The sequence below is a fragment of the Canis lupus genome, chromosome 9 (genome assembly GCF_003254725.2).
Source record: "Canis lupus dingo isolate Sandy chromosome 9, ASM325472v2, whole genome shotgun sequence".
In the NCBI taxonomy this organism is placed as follows: Eukaryota; Metazoa; Chordata; class Mammalia; order Carnivora; family Canidae; genus Canis; species Canis lupus.
The window spans coordinates 26,830,049-26,853,548 of record NC_064251.1 but is presented as its reverse complement, the minus strand read 5'-3'; the positions used below and the strand labels follow the sequence as shown (position 1 = coordinate 26,853,548).

At 53.3% G+C, this 23,500-nt stretch overlaps 2 protein-coding genes and 1 long non-coding RNA gene across 8 annotated transcripts in view; 2 read left to right on the top strand and 1 right to left on the bottom strand.

Annotated features, from left to right (window-relative positions):
- The window catches only part of LOC112655042 (speckle type BTB/POZ protein), a 67,295-nt gene extending 65,085 nt beyond the window's left edge, over positions 1–2,210 (top strand). For all 5 annotated transcript variants that reach the window (XM_025439785.3, XM_025439783.3, XM_035720847.2 and 2 more), the window contains one exon: positions 956–2,210. In XM_025439785.3, coding sequence (XP_025295570.1) covers positions 956–1,100 — 145 coding nt within the window. In that variant the 3' untranslated portion in view covers positions 1,101–2,210. The remainder of the gene's footprint in view (positions 1–955) is intronic.
- Positions 2,211–17,238: 15,028 nt separating this feature from the next.
- On the top strand, positions 17,239–21,116 carry LOC112655341 (uncharacterized). Its single transcript, XR_003133629.3, has 3 exons — positions 17,239–17,540; positions 19,472–19,718; positions 20,637–21,116. It is a non-coding gene; the product is annotated as an uncharacterized LOC112655341 (long non-coding RNA).
- On the bottom strand, positions 18,252–22,538 carry NXPH3 (neurexophilin 3). Of its 2 annotated transcripts, none has more exons than XM_025440402.3 (2): positions 22,322–22,538; positions 18,252–19,938 (listed from the first exon to the last, which is right to left on the bottom strand). In XM_025440402.3, the coding sequence occupies exons 1-2, from the start codon at positions 22,373–22,375 to the stop codon at positions 19,234–19,236; spliced, it is 759 nt and encodes a 252-aa protein (XP_025296187.1). In that variant the 5' UTR covers positions 22,376–22,538; the 3' UTR covers positions 18,252–19,233. The 2 variants fall into 2 exon arrangements, with proteins under 2 accessions (XP_025296187.1, XP_035577052.1); XM_035721159.2 differs by lacking the exon at positions 22,322–22,538 and adding an exon at positions 21,062–21,192.
- Between the last annotated feature and the right edge of the window lie 962 nt (positions 22,539–23,500).

Here is a 23,500-nt window from a genome sequence, read left to right as displayed (position 1 = left end):
GTATTTTAGTAAAATGTATCTCACAACTGACTGTGGAATGGGGAAAAGAGAAGGGATAACCAGTAGTCAAAGTTGTTAAATACTATTTGGAGAAAGAAGCATTCTTCTCAGTAGACTAGTTCCTTCATCCTAAGATGACAAATGACCTGGCCATATTACTCTGCAGTAATTCTCAGTGGGGCATGTTCTACTTCCTTGCCTCTTGGAGAACAAAAGTTGGGAAAAACCCAAAGGGGAGAAGCAGAACTTAAAAAGCCATCATAGCATCAGTTCCCAGCTGAGGCGGGACTTAAAGGTTGCCAGGTGAATGGATGAACATTCTTCAACACAGAAAACTCCCCCAAACAGGAATCAACTTTCTCTTGTGTAAGGCTGTTGGTAAGGTTGTTTCAAAGGAGTTTACCAATTGCGGCAAAGGCGGGTGGGAAGAGACTCCTAAATGTTCATTCTAGTGACTGTTTGCTCTGTGCTGGATACTTGGCTGCTGCTTATTAGATGTTAACCATTCAGTAGAGTGTGGTTATGATCCCCCCTCCTTTTTGATCGAATAGGCCCCAGGCTGTGATCTGCTCTGTGGTCAGGGACTACAATAATGGCAGAGCCAAGTGCAAGCTCAGAGCTGCTCAACCAAGAGAGCCCTTCCTCTTTCTCTGTATTAGCCTCACCGGTGGATATAAAGAGCATTGACAGTGTAGAGAAGAGCTTGAGCAACATTCCACCCTTCGTTTTTGAGAGTATAGGGGCTCAAAATCTAGGTTTTCAGAGCTGCTGCAGCCCCAGCCTAATCACCTGTCCACACGTTGTCTGATAGACTCCAGGTAGAGTAAGGGTTTGGCCTGAGGTTCTTGCAGTGGCACCCTTTATAGTGAACTCTGGGAAGTTAGACTGCCCAGGGACTGTTTACTCCATCCCTTTCTCTCGCCGTTGGTAATCCCTCTCTCCACATTTCTCCTAGTCATGCTTCGGATGTCTTGGAGACCTCCGGGTGGAAGTCAATGGTGGTGTCACATCCCCACTTGGTGGCTGAAGCATACCGCTCTCTGGCTTCAGCACAGTGCCCTTTTCTGGGACCCCCACGCAAGCGCCTGAAGCAATCCTAAGATCCTGCCTGTCGTAAGACTCCGTTTATTTTCCTGAAGCAGCAACCACTGTTGCTGCCACTGACCACCAGGTAGACAGCGCAATCTGTGGAGCTTTTACTCTGTTGTGGGGGCAAAAGACTGTATCGTGGCCCCCAGACTTTTAAAACAGCACTAAATAAACTTGGGGGAAGTGGGGGGAGGGAAGGGCCCGGGACCTGGGGCTGCTCAACCTAATGAAAACCCTGTTGCTGCGTCACTGTGTTCCCTTTGGCCTGGCCAAGTTTGATACCGTGGGGATTCAGTTTAGGCGCCGGCCCTGAGGACATCCCAGCGGTGGTACTTCGGAGAAACCTGTCTGCATCTGACTGAGCAGAGCAAATCGTCAGGTGCCTGGAGCAAAAAGGAAAAAAAAAAAAAAAAAAAAAAAGGACATTTAGTTTTAAGAGAAGGGAAAAGAAAAGAAGAAAGGATTTTTGCAGAATTTCTCAAAAATCAGTTTGTGGATTCCAGTAGTATTTATGTTGAGAGAAATTTTAGTCCATCCAGCTGTGCTAAAACTTGGATATTTGTGACCACTCACCACCATACAAGTATCAGAAGAGCTCTCTTGTTGTTAGCACTTATTGTTTGCAAGAACAGAATACATCCTTTTATCCTTTTATGAAAAATGACAAGTGAAGGCGAGAGGGGAAGGAGGTTATTTGAGCTGGAAGATGCGTGTTCTGATGTGGTGGCTTTTGCAAAAAATCTTTATTGGTGTTGAAAACTGGAAAAAATAATTCATCCAGAATTCATACTGTCTTGACAAGAACTATGGTTCTCTGTTTTTAGATATTGTGGAAAATGTTTTTTGGCATTTTTCTCTGATTTTATTTCTCTTCCCTCCCCCCCCTTTTCTAAAAAAACAAAACACAAAAACAGAACAAAAAGAAGAGAAAAGAAAAGGAAATTTTATTATTAATGCTGTGTGACAAAAATCCCAGCCCAGATTGCTCAGCTGTTTGTACCTGACTTGCCACCTGCATAGGAGCCAGTCCTGTTCCTTCCAATTCACCCCTTTCCTACAGGGGAGAACTTCCAAATGTTAATTTTTTTCTTTTTGAAAATATAAATAATTACTATTTTGTACTGTGTGGTATCTCTGGTCTTTTGTTTCACTTACCTGGCTGGTTTTTGGGGTCTGAGTTCCTTAAGGGATTTCGAAGGCCTAGTTTGGTTCTTCAGTTCCAGAGATTATATGTGAAATGTCTGTCTGTGGGGATTTATCACGTCTCCCTCATCTCAAGCTTCCTCTATGAGCTCCCATCATCTATTACTGTCTTGTCCTTCTTGAGTATCTCACAGGCCACATCCTAATGAGGGATCAGGCTCCTGCCTTTGCCAATGCAAGTAATGGGAGTGGGCTTTTTCTATGCCCTACAGGGTTCTAACACCTAACTCCCAATCTCCCTTCTCCTAGCTAACTAGAAAAAGATCAAGGGACGTGAATGTGGAGATTAAATAAAGGGAAATTATTATCTCTAACTGGTTCTGTCACTGACTTGATGTGTTTCCAGAAAAGTTAATGTCTGAATTCCCAATGGGCTCACAAGGACTCTCCCGGGCTCCTCTGCCTTTCTCATAGCAGTGTTGGACAGGACAGGACAGTGGGACATGCTGGAAAACGCATTGGCCACCTGGCCAACATGTGTACTATTTGACCTTAGATGGAGCCTCAACATATTCTACCTTCCAATTTCCCTTCAGTGACTTTGGCCTTTGCAGATTTTGCAGTTTTCATTTATCTTGGCGGTCCTAGAATGGACTACCTATGGTGTAGCATTGATACAGTCAAACACAGGATGTGCTTGTTGGAAACCACTCCATCGTACTTCTTGGTTTCCTCCCACGTGTCCCATACATGAGGAAACCTCCAGTGCCCTGCATTGTGGCTGCTGGGCCACCTCATTTCCACTTTCCAGGTCAGCACACTGGGCCCAGGATCCAGCATGTAGAGAGTCTCCTCGGGCCACTCTCAGGACACTCTGGGGCCATTCGCTCATTTGCTCAGCTCTTCTCAGTTTTCACTAAACCTTCACATACATTAATTCATTTACACTTCCCAACCACCATGTGACAGACAGCACCCTCCCATTCTAGAGCAAAGAGAAGTGGAAACCCAGAGAAGTCAAGTGACATGCAACAGATCACACAATGTCGAGTGACAGTTCTTCTGATGTGGTACCCTGAAAAGATTATGTAAGTATTGGGAGGTAGTTCCATTTCTGAAAAGTTTCGGTACAAAATCTGAGGTAAAGCTTCCTTCCTATGGGAATAGCAAGAGCAAAGCTATAGAAGATAGGTCTCCTGTCCTGTTCTTCAGAGGGGCCAGGGTTCCAGCCTGGCTTCAGATTTGCTTTCCTCCTCATTCGTAGAAAGCTGTGGGTTGGGGGCCAGTGGGTTCAGGGAAAAGTCCTCAGGAGGGTCGAAGTCCTGGCACTGGGCTTCCATAAGGATGAAGGTCTCTGGGGATTTCCTAATATTTTTGGGATTTCCAGTGTGGGCTTTACTGTGGGTACAAAGCTGTTAGGATTTCAGGTACAGGTGAACCTGCCCGATGCTTCTCCTGTCATTATTATATTATTTCTGGACATGTTTGTTTTTGTTTAAATGATACAGTTGAAGCCATCTGGTTATGACAACATCAGAGCCCCAGCATACTGTTCATAAACCTCCCACTGCCACCACCCCCTCCCTCAGCTCCCCCACATCTGAAATTTAATTCAAGTTAACTCCACAATCTGGGGCATGTGCTGTCACTGCAGAGATGTCCGTGCCAGTGGAACAGTTGGAGATTTCAATTCCACAAGGATATAGCTTATTTATCAAAACAATATTTCAGGCAAGTAGTTTCACAGAACCTTTGGAGTTGCAGTTTGAGGTCCAAACAGAGTATCTGGCATTGTTCCCCACCCCCCTCCTCCCTGTTGTCAGCCCTCCTATATCTGGCCATCCATGGAAAATTTTCCCATTCCCTGTGTGGAGATGAAACCTCTCTGTGTTGCTGTGAGGCATCTCAAACACCTTTATGGGGTTTAACAATTCAGGTAAGAGAGGCCTTTCTCTTATCACTGGTAAGTCTGCCGGGCTTGTGGATCTTTAGAGAGAATCTTTTTTCTTTTTTAATTCTAGCCAAGGACATCAAGATCCTTTCTTAGGCCGAAAGATCTCTGGCTTCCCCATTCTGCACATCCCTTTATAAATCTAGTTTAAACCTATTGTGGGTTCTCCGTATTGTGTGAGCCTGTGCAGATGAAAGGAAACAGCTTGTATGTTTATGAGCAGAACAACAAACAGAGGGGGAGTCAAGCTGTACTTTGAAACTGACTGTTGCTTTGTTCTGGCTCCTCAACTCCTAGAGAACAGTATCTGAATCCCCCAATAGGACTGTATTGGATCCTTCGGTTTATCTTCGTCAAAGACAAACTCTTGGCTGGCACCCAACCTTATTTTCCACAACCAATTATCTTTTTAATCAGCCTGGGCCCCATGTGTTTCCTTTATCTCATGACTTTTTACTGAACTCTGCCCTACATCATTTAGATTCATTTCTAATGGCTGGCTGACTAATCTAACATTCAGGTGAGGATCGTTGGGCTGCTCTTTATGTACGTGTATGCACAGGGTGAATATGTTTTCCCCCTTTTAATTTCAGAGGTGACCGCACCACATTGGGGCCTTTGACCCAATAGGTGGATACCTCACGGAGGCAGTGAGCAAGAAAGCAAATGTAGGATGATCAGTATTTGGGATAATGAGCTGGGAGAACCAGAAGCTTTGACCTCCAGATGAGAGCAGAAACTTGAATGTTGTTGACTGATGAGATCTTTATGCTGCTAAGCCATTAGAAAGATGAGCGCTCCCCCTCTGTAAATCCCATAATGCTGGAATAGAAAGTGGCATCTGGAATACTGTTTGGTTCTGATTCCTGCAGCTCCAGGAAAAAAGAATTTTAGACTTGAGGGAATTCAGCACAAGCAACAGAAATGATTAAGGAGTTGAAGGGGATCAACTCTACGGGGAAAACATTATGAAGATAAAATACTCGTTACTCAAGTACAGGAATGTAGCATCAGGACCCGCAGTTTACAGATCTCGCAGGAGTTCTGAACACTTGCCAGCTTGTCTTACATGGTCCCCATTCATCCCAATCGTATAGCTTGGGAAGGTGATAGCATAACTTCCTCAAGGTCACTCAACCTGACTCTGAGCTAAGAAGCAACAGAAGGCAAAGGAGTAGCTTTAGGGCTTAGGCCCAAGGCCCAAAGAAAAAATGAAACTCCCCAGAGTGCTTGGCAGTGAAGTGGACACATGCCTGCTCGTGAGGCTCAGTTGAAATGGGGGGAGTTGTAGCTTGCTTTCTCAAGACCCCTTAAGGTGAGCTCTTGACAAGCCAAAGGGAAAGAAGACACCCCCCCCCCCCCGCCCTGCCCATGGTTCATCTTCTTCTGACATCACAAACAGATATCCAGTGAAGTGAGATGACATGTTCAAGGTCACAGGGATTAAAACTCAGTCCATGGGATCCCTGGATGGCTCAGCGGTGGAGTGCCTGCCTTTGGCCCAGGGTGTGATCCTGGAGTCCCGGGATCAAGTCCCACAAGGGGCTCTCTGCATGGAGCCTTCTCCTCCCTCTGCCTGTGTCTCTGTCTTTCTCTGTGTCTCTCATGAATAAATGAACTCTTTTTTAAAAAATATAAAATAAAAGGCCAGTGATCCAGCAAACAATGGCTTGAGCACCCAGAAGGTGCCAAACATCATGCCAAGCCAGGATTGGGGGAGAGAGTGGGATTTCTCTACTACTTCAGTCTAATGGAGGAGGCGGGGGAGTGGCTCTCAGAAACAGAGAGAGAGAGAGGTCATGACATTGAGGACTGAAGAGAAGAGAATTTTAGCAGTAAGGAGGTCACTGGTTACCTTAGAGCAGTTTGTCAAATGGTGGAGGCAGGAGGCAGAAGCCAAGACTGACGAGAAGGTAAGCAAATATAGAATGAGTAGAAGCTACGCTTTCCAGAAGTTTGGCAAGGGAGAGAAAAAAGGAATCTCTCCCGCCCACTCTTAAGGACTTATGCCTCAATTTAGTCAACACATTTATTTTTGTGTAGAAGTCATGGTGTACGGGTTCCGTAAAATTACACTCCAGTAACTGATATTTGTAATAAAATGTATATAGAATAATTACAGGTTTAAGTTGAAGAAAACAGTCACCACCTTCAGCCTTACACAATTTTGAGAATGATTTCCTAAATTTAGATGGACCTATGTTTTCTATACTTTTTCAATCTGTCCATCTTCCAAGTAAAAGTTAGATTCACGTTTACTAGTGACCTTTAAAATATTTTAAGGAGCCAGTGGTTTGGTTAGGTGGTGAGCTACCAAAATGTATAACATTCAGTACCCCAAAATGTATCCCGTAATGGGTAGCTTTGCCAGTTTCCATGGTGTAGATACTCTCACCGGGGCCCAGTTCAAACTTTATGAAGCGCAGAGTTAGGAAGCATGCCGCTCACTGCTGCTTTTAGTATTTCTGCCATGCAGTTACAGTAGACCTATAGAACCTCAAGAGTGTAGGTAATGGCAAAATGTGAAAAAATTAGGGATGAATTTGGAACATTTATTACCTTTGCTGTTAATCATACGTTAATATAATTTAATTTTTAATTAGCTATTTAACCAACTCTCAACCTTCCTAAAAATTTAACAGTTGGCTCTAGAGAGCCAGCGTGAACCAGCTCCAGCACACATCATTGGTATGGTTTCAAATCTGTCCTCTCAACATCTGTGCCCCTCATTATTTCCTGTTATGCCACAGCACTTGAAAATGCTTTAAACTCTGTGGTTTAATGGTAAAATGAAGTACGATTGACCCTTGAACAACAATGCAGTTAGAGGCACCCCTGCCCCCATTGTGCTGTCAAAAATTTGCATATAACTTTTGACCCCCACCCTGCAAAACTTAATATCCTGTTGACTAGAAGCCTTACCAGTAACATAAACATATTGATGAACGTATTTTGTATGTGTATTATATGCTGTATGCTTACAATAAAAGTAAGCTTGAGAAAATAACAGGAAAATCATAAGAGAAAAATGCATTTGCAGTACTGCACTGTATCAAAAAAGATCTGTATACGAGTGGACCCACGCAGTTCAAACCCATATTAAGCAATCTATAAGTAGTTTGACATACATGAACCAATAGTCCTATTATTACTATATATATTTTTTGGGTAAGTAAACATTTTACTTCTATCTCTTAAAAGTATTAGAAGTATTTCATTGAACCACTAATGAAAAATGGGCATATCCCCTGACAACATGATCCAGTATAATTTCGAGTCATTCCAGGGTTGTGATCTCCACTGAGTATCCTTCCTGCCCCCACTACCTCTGAACAAAATCAGAAGAGAAAAAAGGGAGTGGTCAACATACCACTGGGTGATCCCCAGGGTCTTCCACACCAACCTAAATTTAAGAACCTTGCCTTGGTTTAGCTTTTAAGAATGTATTTTCTTTATTTTCTTTACTAATTATTCATTTCCACATTCAATATATGATGTGCCAGAGACTGTGCTGGTTTCTAGGGGTAAACAGCGAATCCCACTAACTGCTCCCTGACTTCCATGGAGCCTAGAATCTTATGAGAGAGTGTCCTTAATAATTTGACAGACACGTGATGTCAAACCATGCTGAGCATTCTGAAAGAAATATATGGGGTACCGTTGAGAGCCTGTGAGCAGGGAATTGATCTGGGGGGAGCCAGAAGACTTCTCTAAGAAAGCAGCTTTTGAGGTGAGAGCTGAAGGCCAAAGAGCCATCAGCCTGGGAAGGTGGGGTAGGCACACTCTGCACAAAAGAAACGGCACATGTCAAGTCCTGAGTGTTGGGAGGGAGCTCAGAGCACCCTAGAGCCTGGAAGTCTGGGTGGCTGGACTGTGGACGAGTGTGGCAGCGAGTTAGACACCAGAGCTGGGAGGACCTCCCTAGGTCACAGGTAGGATTTAGGTACTTAATTGAGAATGGTGGGAAATCATTAAAGAGTGTTAGGTGGAAGAGGGTGACAAGATTTCATTTTAATAAGATCTCTAGCTAGAGTTTAGAAAAGTTAATGTTGGCAGTGGGGAGAGGGAAGGCCAGAGCTAACAGAACATGCACTCGGGAGGTAGCAGAGCCAAGAAGTAGATCTTTTTGAGAGAGATTTATGGGGCAGATTTGGCAGAACTTGATGATGGATTGGATGAGTAGAGACGAGGAGGCGACCAGGATGGACTCACCCGAATAGAGACGGATGGGAAGATAACAGGCTTGAGGGAAATTAGATCACTGATTTCATCTTATTTGTTGATCATGAGATGCCATGAGAGGCATCATGTGGGCTGTTCAATGTATGAGCCTAGCACTCAGAGGGAAGACGGGGACTAGTCTGAAGGTTCTGGAGATACTGGTCTATAGGTGGAACTGAAGCCCTGGGTGTGTTGGATCCAAAGAAGAGTACAGAGTGAGGAGAGAAGGGGCCCTGGGATTAAACCTTAAGGAATCCTTAGCCTTGAAGGCCGGTAGAGGAAGAGAAGTCCCAAAGGAGAAGTGGCCAGAAATAGACAGAAATCGAAGTGAAGAGGACCAATATGAAAGAGTTAAACGTGTCAAATGCTGTCGAATGAGAGCAAGGATTTAAAAATGTCCATTGGAGCTAGTAACATGGAAGTCCTTGGTGACCTTAGCCAGGGCCACTCAGGGAAGGGCCCGGGTGGGGGGAAGTGAGGAGGGGGTGGGAGGTGACGCATGAGCCGGGAGAGGGAGGACAGGCTCCGGCTTCAGGTATGGCTGTGAAGGGAAGAAGTTCCGGGGGTGCCTGGAGGGGGAAATGAGTAGAAGGTGGTGGGCTTTCCCATAGGACAAAACCTATTTGAAGCTGGTGGCAAGTCTCCAGTAGAGAGGGGATGGTCCATGCCCTGAGGTGCTGAGCACACAGAGGGCTGGGGAGCTTAAGAAGGCCGAGGAGGGACACCTCTGGGTGTGAGGAGAGTCCTGCAGACACAGGCAGTTTGTGTCAAGGCGGGCAGAGCAAGTGTGCCCCTGGGGACTTGTGAGTTTTCCGGTGTTTAGTAGAGAATAAGGTCAATGGCTGAGAATTGCCATTGACTGGGATGGGGTGGGATGGAGGAGTGGTCTGACCAGGTGGTGGTGGGGGGGGTGCAGTTGGTAAGAGTGCAGCGCTGAGGGGCCAGCCCAGGCTGGTGTTTGGCGGCACAGCATCTGGAGTCTGGGAGCCTGGCTCTGCTCTCCCGCCGCCACTCGTGGTCCTGGCCAAAGCACTTGTCTGCATCAGCCTTAATTTTCTCATCTGTAAAATGGGCATACGGCATAGAGTTCTCTTGGGAAATTAATGAGAAAGTACATGTCAAGTCCTTAATACGGTGACTGCCATTCAACAGGGCTTCAGAAAGATAAACTGCTGATAATGTCATCACCACATAATTCCAGTTGGTTCTAGCGTAAGCCATATACAGCCTTTGGGGCCCATTCCCTTTTTTGATTTCTTGGAATGGAATGTAAATCTGCAATGAGACACTGAAATGGGCAGGTTTGGGAGAATTCCCTGCGGAGAAAGGACCTGCGTCCAGCGGCCAGCCTGGCGTCCGTGAGCTCCACGCCCTTTGCCTGCTGTGGTGTGTGGAGGAGGGTGAGTCCCCAGAAGTATCAGGAAGGAGTCAGCCCGCACCACATCTTTCAGTCACCTGGGATGGCGCATGTATGATCACCCCCGTCGCCACCGTCACAGTCTCGGGAAGGAAGCGAGTAGCGCTTGACATGAGGCATTCCAGGGAGGAAGGTAGGAGGCGGGGCAGAAGGCCTCGGACTTGCAGATGTGAGAAGAGGGCCTGGGGAGGGGCCGGCCGGAACTTTGGGACCCTGGAGCCCTGCGCCTCGGGCTTAGGCTGGCTTCTGAGGGACCTGGGAAAGATGGGTGATGCATAGCTGCTAATCCAAGCCCATCTCCTCCACACCATTTTTGTTCTTGGGCTCCTCTTCGTTTTCCCTCCTTCTCTACTCCCCGTCCTTCCCTCCTCCTGGAGCATGGAAGCTTCCATTTATTTCTCCCCTGTTTTCCTAGACATTTCCCTCCCCTGTCTCCCGTCCGGCTCACTGGAGTGACATCTTGAGCCTGATCCTGCTGCATTAAAAAAATAAAAAAGCCTGCCTACAACGAGCCCTCCAGTGCTGATCTCTGCTGAGATGAGGCAGATGGCAGAGCTTGAGTAAGCAGCCCCCTCCTATCCCTGGCCCGGCGCTGCCAAGACTGGGAAATGGGGCATTTGTATACCCTTCCATGCTCCTGTATCCTCCACCTAGCCCCTGTTTCCCCAAACCAGCATCGTTCTTGTCTTGTGTAGATGCTGCCCGGCGGGGGCTAGCCACCTCCTGACCCGGGTCTCCTCCCTCCCTGTCAAAGACTCCCATGAGAGCAATGAAGTTCGGACGTCATCTGTGAGTCAAGATGTAGTAGCGAGGTTGTGCGTGTACCCCAGGCCCTTGGCCCTTCTCAAAGTGTGGAAGAAATGGGTCACTCAAGGCCCAGTCCCCAGGGGGACTCATCCTCAGGAGTAAAGTCTGAGGTGGGTACGTTTTGCATACCCTGCTCTCAGGGGGGCCAGCAAGGGACCATGGGCCATCCAGGGTAATGAGAAACTGATCCGTGGGGTGGAGGTGACAGATGGAGGTGACAAGTGGAGGTGACAAAGACAAGGTAGGGGGTAGGGCGAGGTAAGGCAGGAGGGGCCCTGGGCAGGCTGCCTCAGTACGCTTGGCTGACTGCTCTATAATCCTGTGCTTCTAAATAAAGACCCTGTGGCCACCTGCATTCTCTGAGCCTTGTGGTATGTTTACAAGCAGAGGTCCCGGGAGGGGAGGACACAGACGAACCTCCTTAGTGCACCACCGGGTCTTCTGGAGTGCAGAAGGGGGCTTCTGGGCCCAAGGAGCTAAGTAGTAAGGCAACCAAGGGCCCAATTTCTTCACCAGAATCAAGGAAAACAAAAATAGATTCCTTTGTATGCATCATCTTTTATAGACAGGACAGACTTCTGACCTCCCCTGCGTGGGCTTCTCCCACACATTCTTCCTGCAGCAAGAAATGAATGCGCCCATGGCCATTCTTCCCCTCACTCCCTCCCCACAGGCTTGGCCAAGATTTGGGAGGGCCGTAGTGTGGGACTACTCAGAGCAGCTCACCTGGTCGCTGCCTCGGTGCCAAACACAGTTCCAACTGCTACACATGTTCTAATTCACAACAGCCCCTCACAGGTAAGGATTATCCCCATTTTACAGATGGGGAAATTGAGACACACGGATGTTCAGTAACCTGCCCAAGGCCTACAATTAGGAAGTGGCAGCCTGGCTTCAGATTCCAGGCTCTCGACCACTGCCCTACATGGCCTACCCCAAAAAGAAAGAGGAACCAGCTTTCTCTCCCTTGCTGTGAGGCTCTGGGATGCCCGTGGGGCCTGGCAGGTGGGTAGGAGGACCAGGCGGTGCTAGATGACAGTAGCCCTGCCCTGACGTGGTGCCACCATTCACAGAGTCAGTTTGTTCCTTACAGGAACCATGTGAGCAGGCAGGGAAAGAACTGCCATCCAAGGCCCAGAGAAGCCTGAGACCAGGCCAAGATCACATGGCAACTACGGTGTAAACCCAACTCTCTTCAAACACATTACAGCTGGGGGATGGCCTCATTTTGACCCCAAGGTAGGGGTGCCCTGGCTCCCTGGGACTGAGCAGACCATTCTTCCCCAGGTGGGTTTACCTCATAAGCCATGAAGGGGATCTGGGGCAAGGAAGCCTGCTCTAATGGAAAGAGCAGGTATTGGGTTAGGATCCACAAGGCCCTGGCTTTTCCCATGACTCTCAGTGATTCAGCTCGAGAACTTGCCCCTCTCACTGTGCCCTCTGAGCTAACCTGGGTCTCCAAAGACCCTTCTAGAGAAAACAACATATAATCCTGGGGACAGGTGGGTGGAGAGGTAGGTCTCTCTCCTAGCCAGGAGGTCAGGCATGCCAGGTGGGGACAGTGGCTTGTCCTCCTGTCATTGCTTCCTTTCAGCTGTGGGCATGCCTCAGCATGAAGGGCTTGGTGTGCAGGACACGGGGGTGCAAGTCGTTCATCAGTTAGGCCTCGGAGGTAGGGTCTCTGCCTCTGGGGAGACTCCAGGCCACCTGGCCAGCGGCACATACCCCACGCCTTCACAGAATCTCCATTCTGAAGGACCAACAGCTCCTGTGTCCAGTCTCTCAATTAGTCTAGGGGGGAAATCCACATTTCCTATTGTTATAGTCCCCAAGTTGGCAGGGACACAGCACTCCAGACTCAACCTGAGTCAGAGATAGGAGCAGGATCTTCAGAGAAAGCTGTGGGTGTCAGGGGACAGCAGAGGACATGAGACAGAGTGCCAAGTGAGGATTGGCAGGGAGAGGGGGAAGGGTGGGAAGGGTGGGAGCAGAAAGGCCTAGGTTCCGGGGGAGCATGTCCATCAGAGCCAAGGACGGAGTCTCCCCAGCTCAGCTTTGGAAGGAGAACCCTTGGAGTGGTGTGGCAGGGCCCAGTGGCTCCCAATATTTCCCCTTGCATTTCTCCTTCACCTTGGAGTTTCTTGCTCCAATTCCAACCACTGACATCATGCTGACTCCAATAGAACATTTCCTTGAAGGCCATGGCTCAAGTGTGAACCAAAACCTTTTCTGGATCTCCTGGTGCCATGGAGACTTGCTGGAACTTTCAGAGGCTTTATTAAACAATATTTGTTGAATGAATGAGCACTAAGGGAGAACAGATGGGTGTTAGTATGTGGTGTCCACAAGGCTTAAGAAGAGCCCGGCTCACAGAGCCTGGGTTTCAGAATCTGCCCCTGCCAAGGCTTGGTGGGCTCTGGCCTGGCCCGGGTCCCTTCCTTCTGCCTTCCTAAGTCGGAGCCACCTGACGCCCAGCACCAAGCAGGTCCTTGCCTTACTGGTGCCCAAGAAACAACGCAGCCCTCTACAACCCACCTCGGCCACTGGCTTTTGTTCCCCTCCCCACGCGGTTGCCTGTCCTCGAGGAAAGACCCCATTCTCAGGGACATGGCTTTCCTTCGGTGGTTGCGAAGGCAGCCCCGTTTCTTAAGCCCGACCAATTCGGGAGGAATCCATAGCGGGCCTGCTCTTACCCTGAGTGTCCTGGGCAGGGCCAGGGTCTCAGGCAGCTCAGACCCGAGCTTCTGCGGCCTCTGGTGGTCCCAGTGCAAGCACCAAACCAACGCTGACAGTGTCAGTTTCTAGATCCTGCTACTCTGCAGCCGAGGGCCTGGTTGGCCTGGCTCCCCTCCTGGCTGCAGACCAAGCCAGAAGCAGGGGCCACGCTGACTGTTACGTGCAGTTTGTATCCACCGGGTGGAGGTACCACTGTGCTGCCCTGCCCTCTCCCCTCCCATCACAGGGCCCCTCCTGCATTGGACTTCCAAAGCTGTGTTGTTGCAGGTAATTAAAGGGTTTTAATTAAATTAGGATCCCATCTGGCTGGGATCAGTCAGGCCCTTAACGAGGATTGTGTGTCACCAACATCAGAATGTGGATGGGGACTCAGACGTGCAGGGGTTGAATTTGGGGACTGGAGGCCTTTCAGAAGGGGTGGAGAATCCTTCTGAGCCCGTCAGGGGCTCCCTGCCATGGTGTAGCCACTCTTTCCACCTCCAAAAATGGAGATTGTGGGCCTCCATGCCAGGGAGTGGTTGGGGGTGGCGGGGAGGGGGGAGGACCAGAGCTCTCCCCAGTTCATTCCTGCCCGCAAGCCTATAAGACCTCTCTGATGTGCGGCAAGATACGTGATCATTAGCTCATTTCTCCGATGAGGAAACGAGTCCACAGAAGGGAAGCACTGAAACACATCCACTGGGTTGGGTGGTGATAGATGTAACTAAGAAATGGAGACCCAAAGCACAGTGGCTTAAATGAGGTAGAAATTGGATTTTTCTCTCACATAAAAGTCTGAAGGGAGGCAGCCTAGGGCTAACATGGTGTTTCTAGTCCACAACATTTTCTATTTCACAAGGCGTTCAGCAGCCAAGCCTTCCCCCACTCATTGCTCTGTCACTTCCAGGATGTGACTCTTATGCCCATGGTCTAAGATGGCAGCGAGAACTGTCTTTCAACTGTTTTATCAACTGTCTTTCTAGAAGTTGCCAAATAACCCTTTGGCTCACTGGCCAGATCTCAGTCACAGGACCCCATCTAGGTACAAGAGAGGCAGAGGGATGTAGTATTTATCTCAGGTAGCCATATGCCCAGCTAAACACTGAGGATTCTATTCCTATGGAAAAAGGGGAAACGCATATTATGGGACAATTAGTGGCCTCTGCCTCATGCATTATGGGGCAGAACCAGGCCACGAAGCCGAGTCTCCTCCCTCCAGCCCAGGGCCCTTCCACCCAGCTACGCCAGGAGCAAGGCTGAAGCTGACAAGCCCACATCCAAAAACAAAGGAGGAAGAAATCATATTTGTCGAGTAAGTCATTTAGTTTTTCCCCCAATGCTTCAATGTAGGTAGATCCCTAGGTTTTCACCTAAGGAGGTGTGGCAGACGATGTCCTTTGCCCAAAGCCACCCAGCTAATGAACTACAGACCCAGGATCAGGACACAGATATAAATTCCTGCAGCACATATGTTGCCGGTTCAGGGGCAGCCTCTGTGGTTTGCGAGGTGCCAGCTGGTCCTTTGGGACCATCTAGCCAGGTGGCCCTGAGATGATGGACTGGAAAGCTTTGAAGTAGGCATCCGTCACTTGGATCATCCGGTCAGCTTTTGAGCTTGGCAGGCCGACAGGAAATGGGCCCCCATGGAACCAGAGCCCAGCCCCCGACCACTGACTGCCAGGTCTCCTCTGGCATTTACGCCTTAAGGATGACGGCAGCTGCCACTCCAGGACTTTGGCATAATTGACAGGTGCCACCCCCGCCCAATCTTGCCTCCTCCCTGGTGGGGCTGGTGGGGCCTCTCTTTGCCTGTCACCCCACTCCCCCCACCCCCCACCCCCATTCTCCTTGCTGTACCACGGGACTCAGAGTCTCTAGAAGTAACATTTCTCTCTCCCACTCCCAGTCATGGCATTGGATCACTTCCCAACACAGTAGCAACTGGTTCACTGTGTCTCCCACAACCCCCTATAGCTACCTAACTTGATAATCTAGGTTCCTGGTCACCCCCTGACCTTCAGCTGCCTCCACCCCCATGCATACCCTTCCCCCACTTCCCTACCCACCCACCACCTCGTGCATCTCTGAGCAATGGGCCCTCGCCTCAGGAGACTGCCACACGCAAGGTCACCAGCATCCCTGCCAAGGACGGGGAAGGGGGTGACTCAGTTCCCGCTTGCTCATCCTAGGGAGGAAAAATGAGGGGGAAGGAGGAGAGAAGAGGGACCTAGACACCTATTGCTTTTGCCTTAAGCTTCATTCAGAGGAAGACTCAGCTTTGCTGCCAGTTGACCTAACATGGATTCCCTCTTGTCAGCTTCACAGACGGCTGGGAAGATTCGCCCCATCAGAGATGGGGACAGTGAGACCTAGACAGTACCTGCCCCCAAAGCCAAAGGTCAGAGGCAGCCTCCACGTGTTCTGGGAGCAAGCTTTCCTCCCTAGGTCCATATTGCAGTGCTTGCCCTCAGGAAACTCCAGTCTGATGAGGGAGGCACAGATGCTGGCCTCACGGGCTTTTCAATCAGATGTGGGGTTACAGACCCCAGCTCCTCAGTCTCATAGGGTGATTTGGGCCATGACCTCAAAGAGCATTCAATCTGCTAGGCTTGCTCCACTCAGATGAAGGAGACAAGGACTCTGCCCTGGGGAAGCTCCCCAGCTAGGTTGAGCAGATAGATGGCACAGCTGGACCACAGGCCCAAAGGCCCTGTCACTGAAGTGCAGTGGTGGGGGAGGCCGAAGGGTTGGGTAGGGGAAGGACCTAGAGCTTCTTTTCTGGAGCTTTCCTTCCAGAGGAATCTGCTCTCCAGTGTTTGGCAAGATCAAGCAGCAGTTTATGTAGTGCCTGGTGGGGATCCATCTCCCTGGGGAGGATGTCACAGACATTGCTCACCAAGGGGGCAGAGGTTGGCGCCCTCGTGACGAGAGGCAGTTGTGTAGACCCCTCACCTTTGTGAGGACCACAGGGCATAGGAAATATCTGGTGGTGGCAAGAATATCAGGACCCAAAGGTCTATTCCACAAGACTTACAAATCAGGAGAAAATCTATTAGCAAGATCCTAGCCGAGAAGAGCAGCCAGGTTAGTGTGGCAGAAAAGGAGGGATGAGGCAGTGGAGTGTGCGCGAGGGTGAAATGAAGTTATTAAAATGAACCCATCCCCTGCTCAGACGGAATGTGTGCCAGGCAGGCCAGCCCTCCAGCTGTCCACAGCATCTGGCTCTCCATGAAAGAGGAGCCAGAGGGGGTGGGTCAGAGCATCCCCCGGTCCTGCTAATAGTTCAGCCAGGCCAGGTGAGGAGGGTCAGGACCGCTGCCCTCCTCTTCCTCCGGTGCCCACAGGGTGCGGGAGGCAGTGGTGTTTGGGAGGCATCCACAGGTAAGAGTTCCCCAGGTTCCAGCAGCCCCGAGCCCCCCACCCAGGGGGGCCTGAGCCCCTGGGCCTGCCTGAATTCCAAGCACCTGTCCCAAGGTGGGAAAGGAGAGAGTGGCATGGCCGGGTGGGAGGAGTGTCACAAATCTCTGCTCAGGAGAGGTGGCCCCAGGAGGCACGATGCAGGGGAAAGCTGGAACAGGAGTGTGAGCTTGAGTCATGTGCCCTTTCTGGGTCACTTCATAAGCAAGGTGGCTTCTAAGGCCTCGTCCAGCTCTAATCTGCAGTGAGAGGAGCAAGGGGGCTGTGCTGAGTGCTGGTGGGCAGGGGAGACAAGCTAGGAGTGGCAGGACCACCTTCCCTTCATGCTAGGACTCTCCTAGCTGTGGCTGCATGGCCAAAAGGGACCCAGGGGGCCTGAGTGCTGCCCCCCCAAGTGAGCAGACCTCAGATGACCTTAGAGAGGGCATTGTGATCTTGGTACCCGGGGCTCAGTGTTCTGCGCACTGAGCCTCAAAGGGCCCAGCTGACTCCCGGGCGAGGCACCACGGGCAGACATCCTTCCCAAGGCCTTCCCATAGGCTGGGGCAGGAGAATGGCTGCTCCCAGGCCTCCTTCTGTCCCCACTTCCCCCCAACCTGGCCTGTTGCCGTACTAGCACATCACCAGACTGAGAAACCAACACTCCGATTCTCTGAAAGGACCCTTCCAGGAGGTTTCCCCAGGAGAAGCAGCTGGAAGTCACAGTGGGGAGAGAGCCTCAGAGGTGTCTCTTCATCTTAGGGAGCCGGAGCCAGAGCCAGAGAGGAACACAGAGGTCATGTGAGTGGTCCTCAGAGTGTGGGCCCTGGGCCAGGAGCATCAGTATCCACCCTGGGTCCTTGTCAGAAGGGCAAATCCTTGCACCTCACCCCAGCCCTACTGAATTAGAAACTGGGGCCCAGAAATGCATGTGTTAAACGATGCTCCCAGTGATTCAGATGCCCACTCACATTGGAGAAGCTCTGGGTGGGGCAAGCTCCTCAGTTTACAAAGAAGCGGAAAGAGACCCAGAGAAGAGAATGGACTTATCTGAGCCCACGGAGCAAAATACTGATGGCGAGAGCAAGGTTCCCCCACCCCGGGCCCACCCAGATAATAGCCTAGGGAGGCCAAGGAATACAATGGCCCATCCCACCTACTAGCTCTTCCTCCCCATGCTGCTTTGCAGCCGCTGCCCCCCTACACCCAGGAGCGTGCCAAGCAATGTCTGCCCAGCCTTCCCGAAGGCTCCAGAAAGGGGGCTGGAGAGGGAAGCCCCAAAGCTGTCAGTGAGTGGCAGCTCCAGCAGCTATGGGAGCCCCACAGCTCTGGTCTCCAGGAGATGTCCTGCTGCCATCTGAGCAAGGCTGGCTGGACATGGGGCACCCAGGGCCCTTCCCTGCCCCAGACAATTCGGAATCCAATGCCTTGGGAAAGCTTTATTCCCGATTCCAGAACAAGACTCTGCACACAGAAGTCGACAATCAGGTGATGTCACACCCCGCCCACCCCTCCCCCACCCACAGACAGACACCATGGAACAGGTCCAGCACGCCCTTGACCATCTGGCGGCCCCCAGCCCCATGGGCCAAGAGGGGAGCTGCTGGCTCTACCCAGGTGAGCCCCAGGCGGACAGGCAAGGCTCACCCACTGGACAAGGACACTCCTAGAGGAGCCAGCAAGGGATGGCGTAGCATAGGGACACGGCGCAAGGGTGGGCTTCCATCTGTGGCCTTGGTGTTGGGAGACCCACAATCACCCTCTGTCTCAGCTTAAGGATGGGTGTCCCATCAGCACAAGGGTGAGCAGGGTGTGGGGGTGGGCAGCAATGGCAGGAGAGGGAATCTTGGAAAGGTATGGCCTGGCTGGGAACAGATGGTCTATTTGTCAAGACATCAAGAAGACTTCAAGGGTCACCACTTCAGCCTCAAGCCAAGCTCAGTCCATAGTCTAGGTCAAGGGCTTACGGGGGGTCGCCTCAGGGAGGCCCTCCCCCTACCCAGAGCTGGTGCCCAGGCAGCCCCATCTCTGCCATCCTTTGTTGCCTACTTGGTGTCCACGCTGGTGAAACGCCCCTCTCTTTGTTGCTGTTCTTCCTCAGGATGGCAAAGAGGGAGCCAAGGCTTTAGGCTCCTCTCCATCACTTTATTGGGGCCACACTGGTCTGACTTCCCCAGGGACCTCCTGGACCCAACATCTTCCCGTTGCTTGGTGGGGAAGCCCCGTGGGACTGCCCAGAGAACCCACTCCTCCTCCAGTGCTCATGTGTCCCAGTCGCTCCACCACCTCAGGCTGGGGCCAACACTCAGGACCCCTTCCCCACCACCACCTGCGACTTGGCCCTGGCCCCACTTGGCATCTCCTCCTCTCCACCCACCCTCCCTGCCTGAGGTCCCCCCGGTCCCTTCCCTGCCCAGTGTCCAGCCAGATGGCCTCCTCCGTTGGGCAGGCCTGTCCTTCCAGCCCCAGCCTGGCCTCTGCGGCCCGCCCAGGGTCACCCGGAGGGGTAGTAGGGAGTATCGCTGTGGTAGTTGTAATCTGGGCACACCTTCTGGACCAGCCTATAGTCTGTACTGTAGAAGGCGATGTAGACGCAGACGACTTTGAAGGGCTGGGAGCAGCTCCAGGTGGCCGAGCTCTGAGCGTGGTCTCGGGAGCAGGTCTTGGCTGGGTCGTGGGTGCAGAGCGAGGTCCGGCGGCCCCTTTCCACCTTCTCCCACTCCATCCGGCAGTTGAAGATTTTGGAGGCCTTGGCTTCGATGAAGATCTGCTGCTCCTGGTGGAACTCTACAGCTTTACTGGGGGGCACGAGGCTGATGGAGATATTGCCCTGGCCTGTGGCGTTGTGTCGGAAGTGGACGCTGAAGGTCCCGTTGCCGTGGTCCACAATCTTCCCCGTGACGAGCAGGTTCAGAGCCACCGTCTTGATGTTGGAGTAGAAGTCACCCCAGCCAAAGATTTTCTTCACCTTGGCCGAAGGTGGGGGGCTGAGGTTTGGGCGATTGGGAGGCTGCCCAAGGACCCCCCATGCCTCCCCAGGCGGAGCCAGCAGCCCTAGGAGGGTGGAGTTGGCCATGGGGCGGGACTTAGGTGAGATGTGGCCCCGCTTCCGAGGCATCCGGGGCCGGGGCTGGCTCTCGTGGTCGTCGCGCTCAGGGTCCTCTGAGCCGGGAGGGCCATCATCCTGGCCATAGATGACCTGTGAGGGGAGTTGGGAGGAGAGTGAGAGCCCTGTCCCTGAGGACCCAGGAGTTCTGGTCGCTGTTTCCCACCAACAGCCTGACCCTTCTACCGCTCTGAGGCTGACGGATCCCTGCACATCACCCACTTACGCTAGGGGCTGGGTGTGTACACTCTGGCTTGTGTCATGGTCCCATCTCGCCTTGTGACATTCAGGTGGCCTCCATCTCCTCCCCGCCACTGTCCTGCCTCTGGCCACTACTCCAAGTCTGGAAAGATGGTCGAGAATGCTCTCCCATGGGCCATGGCACCAGAGAAACACAGCCCCTGCTCCTGGGGAGTCTCCAGTCTGATGGGGGAGGCCCAGCTTCCGATCTTGGGAATGGCCCTCAGCTGATGTCAGAAGCATAGCCCTGCGCTGACGCAGGAGAGGTTGTAAGGTCACGATTTCACAGAGGAAATTCCCTGCCTCTGAGAAATTCACAAGGCGATGGGGAGGCATAGTTACTGCCCTCAGGGAGCCCTGAGTGGAATAGGAGAGCCCCATCCCTGTGCTGGGAGAGCCCCGGTTGACAGAAGAAGGGCAGCCCCTGCTTTTTGGCACTCCCTAGTCTGTGGGATGAGGACATCGCCCCCCCTTATCCTAGGATATTCCATCCCCCGAGGTTAAGAGAATTAATAGAACCCAGTGACATTTTCTCCCATGTGCAAATGCAGTTTAGGTTTTGGCAGAAGGAATAAGAGGAGCTCAGGAGTGAATTCCACACTCAGGATGGCCAAGATATGGAAGGTCAAAAACTCTGAGGATCACCGATGATGACACACCCCGACACCGTTGCTCCAAGAGGCAGGAGTTCTTATTATGCCCGTTCTACAGATGAGGCCACCAGGACTCAAAGGTTACATCCCTAGAAGGCTAAGTCACAGAGGGTCAGCCCTCCGATTCACCCCTCACTTCTGGCCTCATGGACCACATAGGTCCGTTTATGGAGGTTCTGTCCAAGCTCCATCCCCACCTGGAATCTTCTGCCAAACTGCCAAGGCTTGGCCAGCATCTGCTGGATCAGCCATGGCAACAGGCAACACCTGGGAAGGCCTCCTGGAGGAGCTGTGGGGAGGGCCAGCAGGACAGCGTGACCCACCTCAGACACGGGACAGCTCAGGAGGGCATCAGGGAGTAGACAAGGTTTCCTGAGGGCAGCCGCCTGGTGTGTGCTTACTCAGCTTCTAAAGAGAGTACTCCCCCCTAGGTGTCTGCATTAGAGCCCCAGGGGCACCAGCTCACAGCTGGGCAGCCTGTAGGTTTGCTGGTGACCCCTGGGGTGAGGATAGGGGGATGCCTGAGTGCTGGGCTCTGGAGGGCTCTGGGGCCCCGGGGTCTTCATGCCCCCCACCCGGGCCCTGGCTATGCCTTTAGAGATGTGCTAGGTGGCCCTGCCTGCTAGGCCCAGGGGTAGGGTAGAGAGGGGCAGCCAGGAGGGGGGGTTCCGGGGGGACTGGGACCTGGGGCTGCAGACCCTTGTTTACTTGGCCACGGGGTCGCAGCTGAATGGCTGGAGGGTGGGGAGTGGGACAGCAGGTGTGGATAGGCGAAGGGAAGGGTGCTTCCACTGTGGCAAAGGGAGGTGGCACAGAGCGGGTGGTTATTGTTTTGAGGAAACGGGCAGGTCCAGATGTGGGGCCGAGGCTTCTCCACGGCAGGACTGGGGGCGGGGGCGGTCGGAGGGGAGCGAAGCCCGCGGCGGGGGGCCGGGGTGGGAGTCCCGGGCGTCCCGGGCGGCAGGACGCGGCGAGCGAGCGCACGGGGAGCGGGCTCTGGGCGCTCCGCTCAGCTGCCGCGGGCGCCCGGGGCGGGAGCCGCCTGCCCAGGTCCTGTGGGGCTCGGGCCGCGCGCAGCCGGGAGAGGAGAGGAAAACAACAGGCGGGGAGGGAGGGAGCGGGAGGGAAGGCGCGAGCGGGGGCCGCGGGGCCGCCCCCCGCCTGGACAGGCTCCGCGCGCCGAGGGACCCAGGTCCCGGGCCCTCGGGGTCCCCGCGGTCGGGGAAGAGCCCGCGGCCCCAGACCTGGCAGGTGGTCGGCCCCGCCACCCACCCACTCCCCTTCCGCGCGTCCCGGGGCTCCGGGACCCGGTCGGGTAACCCTGGGCGCCCCGCGGCTGGCCTTTTCCCTCGTGCCGGTCGCACCTCCCGCCGCCGGCGGCCGAGTGGGTGGGCCAGCCGAGCACCCTCTCCCCGCCCCTATTAACCCTTGCGGTCCGGTCTCGCTCCTCGGACCCGCCCTCTCCCCCAGCCTCCGGGCTTCCCCTCCATCCCCGGGATGTCGGGGGCAGGGAGAAAGTTTCCGGGCTCTCCCCCGTCCTCCGGGCCCCCGCCCCTCGGCGCAGCTCCCCGCGGGCCACTCACCAGATAGAGGCTGCCCTGCACTAGGAACACGAAGCAGCAGCGAGTCAGTTGCATCTTCCTCCTTCGCTGTCGGGCCCCTTTCTCTCCTCTTTTCCTGCCGGGCTCCCAGGCCCCTGCCTCGCCCCTGCTGCCTCAGGCGCGCCGTCCCATGCTCCGGTCCCCCGCTGCTCGCGGCCCTCCCCTCCGCCGGTCGCCCGGGACCGACCCCGCCCCCTCCGGGCCAGCTGTGCAGCCGCCGCCCCCCTCCCTGGGCCCAGCTGCGCGCGGCGCGGCCCCCTCTCGAGGTCCCAGATGTGCGCCCCGAGCGCCTCGAAGGGCCCCAGCCGCGCGCTGCCTCTGCCGCTCCAGATCCGCGCTCGGCGCCCCCCTCGGTCCAGCGGCGCTGCTCTCGCCCAGATGTGCTGGGGACCCGCGCGCGCGCCCGTCCCTGGCGCTAATTCCCCAGACCAGACGGCCCCTCCCGCCCCGTCGCGGCGCGCCCCCTGGCGGACGCCCCTGGCCGCGCCGAGCCCCGCCGCCCGCTCCCCGCGCAGCACCCCGCCAGACTGGAGCGCTCCTGGCGCCCTGGCGGCTCCGCTTCCTCGTCCCTCCCACCGGCGGCGGCGGCGGCGGCAGGTACGGTGAGCCCAGCCGGTACCTCCGGAGTTAACTCCTCCCCTGCCGGCCTGCAGCCGGGGGACCTAGGACGAAGGGGGCAGGACGCGGGGGCGGGGGACGTGTCGGCGAGGAGGCGAGAGGATGGTGGCCCTGGGATAGGGACCCTACCCTTTGCATCCCCCTGGCAAGGCGCCTGTTCCTCCGCAGCGGGCATTGGGAACCTGCTGCCCTACCCTGCACCCCAGGAGACCTGGACTTGGGAAAGGTTATTTTTTCCAAACCCATTCCAACAGCCAAAAAAGCACGTCAATAACGAGTAGCCTATCCCCACAGCTGAAAGTCACTCTCTCTGCAAGACTCGCTTTTGTGCTGAGGGAAGTTCTTCTAGATGTCTAGCTTGTGCTCCCTTGCTATAATGTCAGTTTCTTTCTCTTCTACTTTACTCGGAGGGTCTACGATAACCAGCCCCCACCACTCTGTCCAATCACTGTGATGGAAACTTTTGGCCAGAGCCCTGGATGAAAAGGTCACTCGGGGCCAGGCTGAATTCTGGGGCTGGGGTGAGAAGCTGAGGACTAGGCA

Bases quoted from the DNA above. Each gene is read 5' to 3' on its own strand.
- NXPH3 (XM_025440402.3), bottom strand. From the start codon at position 22,375: ATGCAACTGACTCGCTGCTGCTTCGTGTTCCTAGTGCAGGGCAGCCTC. The intron at 19,939-22,321 runs GTGAGTGGCCCG...CTCCCCTCACAG, and splicing joins TGCAGGGCAGCCTCTATCTG to GTCATCTATGGCCAGGATGA.